Here is an 11,248-nt window from a genome sequence, read left to right on the forward strand (position 1 = left end):
TAGGACTAGCTTTAATAGATACTGTCAAATAGTTTTTCAAAGTAGCTGTACCAACTCAAGGCTCCTACCAGCAGCATGAGAGTTCCAGTTATCCCATATTCTCGTCAATAATTGATATTGTGTATGTTTTTCATTTTAGCTATCGTGACAGTATTGTATGGCAGTCTGATTCTCAATTTCCCTATTGACTAATAAAGTTGACTACTTTTCATTGGCCATTTGGATGTCCTTGTTTGTGAAGTGAATCCTGAATGAGCATGTACAACTTACAGCGTAGATCAGATGGAAAAGCTTAAGAATCGGTCATAATAAATATTGCTGGCTTTAGACAGCCTTAATTAAGCTTGTTGTATTCATTATATGACTTGTTATAATTAACAATTGGTTGAAGAAAGACAATTAAGGAATACGTATGTCAAAACTCATGCTAATGAGGATAATTCAATAACTACAAATTTTACTCAAATTGACAGTTATCAGATCCATGTTTCATTCATTTGTTCAAAATGTCCAGATAATACATCAAAATATCTCTAGTACTTCAAAAATAGTGTCAAAAAGAAAATATTGGTTTTAAAATCTATACTTTTTAAAAAATCATGTTCAAATACCTAAATTTTTAAATCAATACAAGATGTGGAAAACCATACTAGACAGATGATTGAGGTAAGTTTTTGGTAACAAAGACACAGAAAAAAAGAGATCTATCTTATTCACATTCTTCACTGTTCCATCCCTTATTTGAATTATTTCTCTAAATAATCTTCACTTAAACTGTTCTCAAATCAGCTCATTGATGAAAAGTCTTTTAGAACTGTGGTCCCCAAACCCTGGGCAGCAGACCAGTATCATTTGGTGGCCTCATAGGAACCAGAGTGCACAGCAGGAGGTAAGCGGTGGGCAGGAGAGGCAGCAAAGCTTCGTCTGTATTTACAGCCTTTTCCCTTTGCTTGCATCACTGCCTGAGCTCCACCTTCTATCAGATCAGTGGTGGCATTAGATTCTCATAGGAACTCGAACCCTACTGTGAAGATACGACCTTAAACAACAAATCAAAGGCTTTGAGAACTCATTTCTAGGCAGACCACAGCCCAGACTGACCACTGGGTGGCAAAAACAAGGGACAGATTCAAAAAGCACTGCAAAAGCTTTGAAAACTGAACTGACATTGAAACTAAAGCCCAAAGAACGCAGTTTGTGACGTCAACATATCCAAATTTATTGTCCACTGAAACAACTTAAAATATTAAAATTCTCCATAGGATTTAAACAAGACCTAGAGTCTCACAATACTGGAACAATCTGAACACATGTACATTGCTAGTGAGAATGCAAAATGGGGTAGGCACTCTAGAAACAGTTTTGTAGGGTTTTTGTGTTTTTTACAAAGATAAATACATACTTATATGTTTGTATTTATATGACACATATAACATTGTACTTCTATGATCAGCAATCACACTCTTAGGTATTTACCCTTGAATAATTAAATCTTATGTCCATACAAAAACTTGTACACAAATATTTATAGCAGCTTCATTCATAATCACCAAAACTGGAAACAACATTCCACAAGTCCTTCAGTGGGAAATGGATGAATAAACTGTGATACATCCAACTGCTGAGCAATAAAATGCAATGAACTATTGATATTTACAAAAACAAAGATGAATCTTAAAGGCATTATGCTGAGGAAAAGAAACCAGTCTCAACTGGTTATATAGTCTATGATTCCATTTATATGATATTGTAGAAAAGCAAAAGTATGGGATGGAGAACAGAACAGCTGCTGCCAGAGGGTAGGTACAGTGAGTGGGGCAGGGATTAACTCCAAAGGAGTGGCACAACTGGGGGTGATGGACCTGTTTAGAATCCTGATTGTGGTAATGGTTACATCAACCATCTATACAGATCTTAAAACTAGTAGAACTGTACACCAAAAAACAAAATCAAACAAAAAACCCCCACACTATTATAAACTTCAATTATGGTAGCAATTGCACAGATGTATACTTTGTCAAAACTCACTGAACACTTAAAATGGATGAATTTAATTGTACGTAAATTCAACCTCAATAAAGTTGATTTAGATAATTCTTTTCATTAAACATAGGAAAAGAGGTTCGTCTTCACTTATAATAAGATAAATGTCATTTAAACACTGAGAGATGTCATTTCTCACCTAACTGGTTGGCAAAAATTCAAAAACTTGACAATACATATGGCTAGTGAGGCTGTGGAGAAAGTTTCATACTTTTTGTGGAGGAATGCAAAATGTCACAATTCCTACACAGGGGAATTTGGCAATATCTAACAAAACAACTAAGCAGTTACCCTTTGACATAGCAATCCCACTTCTGGGAATTTATTCCTAAGATAAACCTCCAATAATATGAAAATACATATGCACAAGGTTATTCATTGTGGTATTATCTATATTTTCACAAAGTACTGGAAATTACTTAAATGCCCAAATATAGGATACTGGCTAGCTAAACTGTGTACACACATGATGGAGTACTATGCAGCTGTGAAAAAGAAAGAAGATGACCTCTATGAACTGATGTGAAGTAATTCCCAGAATACATTTTTAAGTGAAAATAGAAAAGTATAAAAGAACACACTTAGCATACTTTTGTGTAAGAAAGAATGGAAAATAAGAAACGCATGTATCTTCATGTTTTTGCAAAACGAAATAGGCAGAATAAACCAAAAACTAATGAAGTGATTATTTACAAGAGGTAGGGAGACAGAATGATGGGCTAGGGAAGGAAATCAACTTCTCTGAATATATCTTCTTTTATGGTTTGGATTTGGGAATCCTGTTAATTATCCATATTTAAAAAGTAAAATAATAATTTTTAAAGAAAGAATTGCAGGGTGGGGGGACTAAAATTGACAAACAGAAACAAATGAATCCTATTCATAGAGTTCTATTTCAAATTAATAAAATCACTGAAGGGAGAAAAAGAAAAGAACTAACGAAAGTAAATTTTCAATAGTGTGCTTTGACCATATATCCTTGACACAAAGGGAAAAAAACCCTACAAACAATCTTGAACAAATTATTCTTTGTTGTAGAGGTATGGGGGCTATTAATTCTGAAACACTTTTATGTATATTTTAAGATTGAGCAAATGAGTGAATAATATTAATGTTGTGCGAAAAGAGAGATAAAAATACAGAACAAGGAAAGACAAGCAAGAACCCTTAGAAGCTAGACTGGAATTGGAAGTATGGTTTAAACTCAGGATTTCTCACACATCCATACACACATGTTCTAGCTCTGCTGAAAGGGCCCAGAAGCAATGACATCCAAAGTCACTGTTTCTAAATATCATTTCCCACTAAAAGAAATAAGGGCTCACTGGGAAAGGAACATGATACATGCAATTTATTCTCAAACAGCTCAGAAAATTATATGGATATGAATATCTATTCTATAACATATAGGATGAATGGGTAGATGATGGATGGATGGGTAAGTGGATGGATAGATGGATAGATAAAGCAATCACGACAACATGTTAAAAACTGGCAAATCTGGATAGAGGGAATACAAGAGTTTTTGTACTATTTTTACAACTTTAAGTTTGAAATTATTTCCAAATAAAAAGTTAAATAGTTCTCATTTCCATCTCTCTGTAATTCTCTCCATATACGTGTGTATGTGTGTGTACCCAGTGAAACATATACAGGAAATTAATACTTGTGTACTTTAAAAAGAGATTTAGTTTATCAACTTTACTTTCATTTTTTCAATATTATGATTTGTATATGCTTATATTTTTTGGCTTAGAAGTTTATTGTGCCTCTCTTTTTTTCTTATTATTAACAAGCATTCATCATTTTCCTCTAAGTACTGTTTTTACACAATTACAATCATTTTCGTTACCTTTTGGAACAGTACTAAATTGTGTTTCAAATGTTTTTCTTGGCCCTATGCTACTTAAGACATTTCAAATTTCCATGTGGCTACATACCATTTAAATACTTTTTAAAAAAACTATTCAATTCTTAACCATATTACATAACAAACTGAGATGTGCCACTCTTTTGCTTTTCTAAGCACTGAGAATAGGATTTGGTGGTATGGGTGTGGGTATGTGTGTGTGTGTGTGTGTGTGTGTGCGTGCATATGTGTGTGTGTGTTGAAAGGGATTTATATGGACTTGAAATAAAAACATAAAACATAAAAACATAAACAGAAAGAAGAATACAGAAAAGAAACAATGTGCACTTTATTGCCTTTTCGTGACCAGCAATTTGCCCCATAAGTTACATACATATCATGGAATTAAAGCATTTATGGGAAGAAAAAAAAGAATACCATTTTGACACATTTAACAGAAACACTACTTTTCTTTTGTAGCACAACCACACACACAAAATCTTCAAGCCTGAATTAATAGGATTTTTTTTTTTTTGAGGCAGAGTCTCACTGTGTTGCCCGGGCTAGAGTGCCGTGGCATCATCCTAGCTCACAGCAACCTCAAACTCCTGGGCTCAAGCGATCCTCCTGCCTCAGCCTCCCGAGTAGCTGGGACTACAGGCATGCGCCACCATGCCCGGCTAATTTTTTCTATATATTTTTAGTTTTCTAATTTTAGTAGAGACGGGGTCTCACTCTTGCTCAGGCTGGTCTCGAACTCCTGAGCTCAAACAATCTGCCCACCTCGGCCTCCCAGAGAGCTAGGATTACAGGCGTGACCCACCGTGCCCGGCCAATAGGAGATTTTTTTGAGTGCTAAGAGAATTTCAGTCTTAAAGGGATATCAAAAACTATGTTCTTAATATAAGGAAATAGTGTTTACATTACAGTGAAAAAACTTAAATCAGTTTAGTATAAGAGCAGTTCAAATAAAATAGAAAAAAGAAAAATCTGGCCTGCTACCAGTTAAAAAAATCCTTTTAAAAATATTTTTACTTATAAAACACCTTCTTTGTATACTTTGTTTTCTAAATTTTCAGGTCTTTGTTCCATTTCCTTTTGGCTGAAGTGTCTCTTTGGATAATATACTCAGAAAGCATATATTGCATGGCCAAGAAATGTTTTACACTTAATATGAATGATATCTTAGCCAGGAACCAGAATATTGGCTTGTTGTCCTTTTTTCTCTGTATTGTGTAGATGTTCTACTTTCCAACTGTTAGAAGTAAGGCCAGTCTGCATCTTTTTTCTTTAGATTTAATAAATAAAACTGTTCTTCCTATCTTGCAGCTTTACTGTATCCTTAGAATTCAGACAATTCAACCACGTATGACTAAGTTTGTGTCTCTATTTTTTTAACTTGGTAAACCATTTCAATCTGAAAACTCAGCTCAGAGAAGTTCATTTTTGATTATTTCTTTAATTATTACATTTTCATTTACTATCTTTCCTCTCTCTGGAAAAGCAACATTCCAGAAAAAAGACTATCATTCACACTTTTTGTCTCTGATCTTTCCCTTGTGTCTCTTACCTTTCAGTTTTTTTCTTTCTTCTTTGTTTTTAAATTCTTCTTCCTTACCCCTTATTTGGGTTTTGTGCACCATCTGTTCTACTTTTTATTAATTTTTTTTGCATTTTTATAAAGCATGGCTTTTTTTTTAAGAGAAAAGGTCTCGCTTTGCCACCCAAGCTGGGTATAGTGGTGCCATCATAGCTCACTGCAGCCTTGAACTCCTGGGCTCAAGGGATGCTCCTGCCTCAGCCTCCTAAGATGCTGGGATTACAGCTGTGAGCCACTGTACCCAGTCATGACCGCTGTTCTTCAAAATTCGTGTTTTCCAAACATTTCTTTGCAATATTTTCTTTTATCCCTTTAAGAATTTTCACTAGGCTTTTCTCTTGTTGCAGTTGTTTTAATCTTCTGTTTCTTCCATTACATCTGCCTCTGCAGGAGCCACCTGTTTGCTGTTGATTGGGCTTGGTCACCCTCCTTCAAGGTATGTTCTTAAATACTTTGTGCTCTTTCAGGTTGAGCTTTTGGGATTGATAGGCAGTGAGAGGTAAGTGAATACCTTCAGCTCTCAGACTGCTCTAGGAATGAATGTGAGAGATCAGGCCTCTCCCCTCAGCTAAGAAGCATTTCAGAATAAACAGTACTAACAACGTACGATGTTAGCAGGCTCTCTCAGGGATAAGCCAGGCCAGCTCTTTCTTCTCCACATGCTGAGGGGATTTTCTCTTGCATCACCCCTGGAGAACACTGACAGGGTCCTCATCAGCTGCTAGTATTTTCACAATAACATTCAGGTGGTGCCCTCTGCAGACCCTGGGTCTGCAGTCTACTTAAGAACTCAAGGCTTCATTCATGTATGGGCTCCACTCCAACTCCAGCAGCAAGCCATACTTATCTCATTGCATCATCCCAGCAGGAAGCACAGAGGTAGGCAGGGCCATGAGCCAAGATCACCATCTTCTCTGAACCCTACTCACTGTAATCTACATGTAACTATCCACCATCACTTGCAATTAGTTCATATATGAGAGAATGCTTATCTCATCTGCTCATGAATGAGGGAGGCTGTAACTCTCTTGGGGAGGTACCCAAAGAGAAGAAACCAGTTTCCTTTATTTATAGTAAACAAGAGGCCTGGGTAATTTTAAAGTGTACTAGAAGTCTTTCAGGGATTTCCCGTAGCATGCAGGTGTGATACGTAGCAATTAAAAGTGATACTGCTCTGAGGATAGAAGAGAAAGCACACATACCTCCCCAGGAAGACTCTGCTTTCTTTTGGGGCCTACAAGTTGAGCTGACAGTAAATAAAAGAAGGAATCCTACTTTTTCCTTTTTGTAACTAATGGCTTGTGTTAACAAAGCAGTGGATAGAGGTGTTGGTGAGCGGTAAGTAAGAGATGATGCAGATGTTCAAAAGAGCCAGAAAAAGCTAAAACTTTGGTGTAACTTTAACACGTACCTCATGTCACATGGAACACAAATCAGTTTTGCTATGGAATAATTTCTTATTGATAAATACTAAAATGTGTCATAGGTTTCCTAACATTTTTGGGGAACACCAACTTGAGTGTTTCGTGTCATCTCAGATAAAAAAAAAAGTGATACAGCTAAAGAAAAGATGTCCCCTGACCCTTGATACTGGAGAACATCAGAAATGGGAACTGCCTCTATTTTAGAAAAGAAATAGGGCATTCTTTTCGTCCCTTAAATAGGTCATGATCCCTGCTAGGGGACTTCCACACTGGTCCTCCCTGCTTGAACCACTCCTTGACCAACTGAAACCCCCACCTGTTCAATCACTCTTACTCTTCCTTCAGGGTTTGGCTGAAAGATCACTTCTTTTTTTAAAATATTTTTCTAAAGAGACAGGGTCCCGCTATGTTGTCCATGCTGTCCTTGAACACCTGGGCTAAAGCGGTCCTCCTGCCTCAGCTTCCTGAGTAGCCTAGGACTATAGGCACATGCCACCATGCCCAGCTGAAACATCAGAGATGTTTTCCTGTCTGAGATGAAACTGGCCTTCAGAAGGGGCTTATTTTTATATCAGGAATCACATCACCTTTGGAGGTCAGGGTCATTTAGCCCCATCTCCCAGAGGAGAGTTTCACCATTTCAGAATCACGATGAATGACCCTCAACCCAGCTAAGCAGCATGGAAATGATTCCCATTGATAATGTGCACGTGATGTCATGTGAAACTCAGGAATGATTTTTTTTAAACTGACGAATGTGAAATTAACTGTTCTGCTTTTTCCTTGAATCTTCCGGGCAGGAGTAAAATTAATAAAAGGTATAACTAAAGGAGAAGAATTATGTAACCTATATATTTTATTTCTGATAGAGTTATCTAAAGATACATATCCAGAATATTAGAACACATTTAAGAAGGAAGACACTTTTAAATGATAAAGAGCCTTGAAATTAACATTTTTTGTTACTAAGTCATCTTATGCTTATAATACAGGTGTAGGTTCAAAGAGAAAGAGAAAGAGAAAGAAAGGAAGAAACTGATTGGCATTTTCCTCCTGGAGTGTGTTTTCTGCCAAAAGAACTACATTATCTTTAAACAAATCAGCTCAGTTCAAATCAGCAAAGTAGAAAGTCACTGCCTGCCCCATGATTTAATCATCAGAGAGAACCACTACTAATACACTGGTATATAACATTTCACACTTTATGCATGAAATATGGTTATATAATATATAGGCTATTCATTATAGCCAAAAGTAGAAACCAGCCCAAATGTGCATCAATGGACATTTGATAAATTATGGTATATCCATATAATGGAATATCATTCAGCAAGAAAAAGAAATGAGGTGCTGATACATGCTACAACATGTGTAAACCTTGAAAACACGCTGAATGAAAGAAGCCGCATTCATCAGTTAAAAAAAATCATTTCTGAGCTTCATGTGGTCTTCTCAGAAGACCACATACCATGATTCCATTAAAAAAAAAAAGTGCAAATAGGAAAATCCATAGAGACACAACGGTAGCTTAGGGCTAAGGGTAGGAGAAAGAGTAGGAAGAAAGGGGGAGTCACTGCTCATGGGTATGGGGTTTCTTTTAGAGAAAACAAAAATGTCCTAAAATTAGATTGTGGTGATTGATGGTTGCGCTACTCCGTGAAAATACTGAAAACATTGAATTGTACACTTTGAATTATATGGTATTTGAATTATACCTCTATAAAGCAGTTATAGAAAAGGCCAAAAATATTTATACAGGCTATTCTGTAACTGCTTCATCTTCTCCTTGATGTAATAATATCATAGATAATGTCCCATCTCAATAAGATATGGAGCTACACTGCTATTTTAAAGTAACTGTAAAATGTTCCACTGTCATGAACTTAATCCTTTATTATTAAACAGAACTTATTTCCTATTACTGTATTAAACACTCGTGTAATATACATGTCTTTGCACACGTGTATGATGATTTTCATAGGAAACAAAGAATAAAACTGAGGACAAAGAGTCTGCACACTATAAAATGATACATAGTATTCACGCTCCAGAAAGGCCATACCAATTAACGCTCATCCCAATGATGAAGAAGAATACTTTTTTCTTTACATTTCCACAGGCATTGATGACCATCCAATTTATTAATCTCTGACAACAGAGTCACAATAGACAAAGATGGGTAATATCATTTTTTAAATGTGTATTTGATTACTGAATGTGAACAGCATTTCATAATAGTCATTTGATTATGAAATACCTGCACCTCTATCCTTTGACCATTTTTTGTCATTTTATTAATTTTTCTGACAATATGCTACAAATTTTTTTTTTGAGACAGAGTCTCACTGTGTTGCCCCGGCTAGAGTGCCGTGGCATCATCCTAGCTCACAGCAACCTCAAACTCCTGGGCTCAAGCAATCCTTCTGCCTCAGCCTCCCGAGTAGCTGGGACTACAGGCATGCGCCACCATGCCCGGCTAATTTTTTTTTCTATATATTTTTAGCTGTCCAATTAATTTCTTTCTATTTTTGGTAGAGATGGGGTCTCGCTCTTGCTCAGGCTGGTTTCGAACCCCTGAGCTCAAACAATCCGCCCGCCTTGGCCTCCCAGTGCTACAAATTTTTTTTATCAATTTGTCTTTTAATGTTGCTTATGGCACAGTTCTCCCTACACATTCTGACATTTCATATACTTAAACCTATTATTCTTATTCTTTATGGCTTCTGGCCTTAATACTTAGCCCTTTACCATCCCAATATCATAAAAATATCCTGTATTTTCTTCTAGTACATGTCATTTTATATTAACATTTTATTGCAACAATTCATTCATTCCCTGTTGATCTGCAATCCTGCGGTATTCCTGAATTCCTTAAGTTTGGCCTGTGAAATCTCTTTAAAAGATGACTTACCTAATTCTTGAGCCCATTTTATGGCAGTACCAGTGTCCCCTGCATTGCCTTCAGCTAAGCATACAACTTCTTGCCCAATCTTCCACCCAATTAATGGATAAAAGCCTTACAAAGCAAACAAAAAAATAAGTCATATGATAAATATATAATTCATTACAAAGACTTCTACAATGAACTGATTTGATTATTTAAAAAAACTGCAAAGTGCCTCTGAAGTCATACTGCCTGAGTTCAAATCCCAGCCTTCTAGCATTCATTAGCTATGGTCTTCCAAGTTTCTAACCTCTTAGCCTCAGTTTCCTCAACTGTAAAATGGTCTACCTCACAGAGTAGCTACTATAAGAATAAACTAAGTCTGGGTACAGTGGCTCATGCCAGCATTTTGGGAGGCTGAGGTGGGAGGATCGCTTAAGGCCAAGAGTTTGACACCATCCTGGGCAATATAGCAAGATCCCATCTCTACAAAAGGTTTTTAAAAATTTAATTAGTCATGCATGGTGGCGCATGCCTGTAGTCCTAGCTACTTGGGAGGCTGAGGTGGGAGGATAGCTGAGCCCAGGAGTTTGAGGCTGCAGTGAGCTATGACTGTGCCACTACACTCCAGCCTGGAAGACAGAGCAAGACCTTGTCTCAAAAAAAAAAAAAAAAAGAATAACCTTAGTTAATAACTTAATACATAAAAAGAACATCACACAGTGCCTTATGTAGAATATGAACACCGAATATTACTTTTTACTAGCTATAGGCATATCTATGTTTCTAGAAACACAGCAGTATTTTAATTGAGAAATAAAAGGTTACTACGAGATTGGTTCACTAGAGAACTAACCATGCTATTGTGTTTACCTGTGGTTTCCAAACAAAGTTCTTAAATAGAGATAATCTACAATATAATAATCAACATCTTCTAGCTTCCATGTTCCCAGTTAGGGGCAAAGGAAGAGCTTGACAGGGGATGGAAGGCAGGAAAAATATTTCTTAAACCACCTCTTAGTCACAATGTTAGGGCAAAAGAGTCCAAACTATAAGCCCCTGGCCCACCAGGGTATCATTCCACAATCTAGATTTCTTGGTTTGCACATGCCAGGTTTCCTCTATTGGGAAGAACAATGGAGGAAATGGAGGTTTTAACTCTAAACATGCATGGATCACTAGTTGAGGACTACCACCCAAAAAAATTCACAAAAGAATTTTCTAACACGTAGAAAAAAATTTAGAGCCCTAGTAAGAAGTTTTAAACAACTATAACATGTATTATAGATAAATATTTGGAAAGCTGACCAAAATACCCTAATCCTTCTGAATTTTTCTATAATATCTTTCTTGGTTTTTTTATGTTTTGTTTGTTTGTTTGTTTGTTTTTGAGACAGTTTTGCTCTGTCGCCCAGGCTAGAGTGCGGTGGTGTCAGCCTAGCTCACAG

General features: G+C 36.5%; 1 protein-coding gene across 1 annotated transcript in view; it reads right to left on the minus strand.

Moving 5' to 3' along the window:
* The window catches only part of GK5 (glycerol kinase 5 (putative)), a 103,370-nt gene that overhangs the window by 24,905 nt on the left and 67,217 nt on the right, over positions 1 to 11,248 (minus strand). Inside the window, exon 10 of the mRNA XM_012647411.1 lies at positions 9,828 to 9,932. Coding sequence (XP_012502865.1) covers positions 9,828 to 9,932 — 105 coding nt within the window. The remainder of the gene's footprint in view (positions 1 to 9,827; positions 9,933 to 11,248) is intronic.

Source organism: Propithecus coquereli, unplaced genomic scaffold (genome assembly GCF_000956105.1).
Source record: "Propithecus coquereli isolate 6110/MARCELLA unplaced genomic scaffold, Pcoq_1.0 Scaffold268, whole genome shotgun sequence".
NCBI classification, from domain to species: Eukaryota; Metazoa; Chordata; class Mammalia; order Primates; family Indriidae; genus Propithecus; species Propithecus coquereli.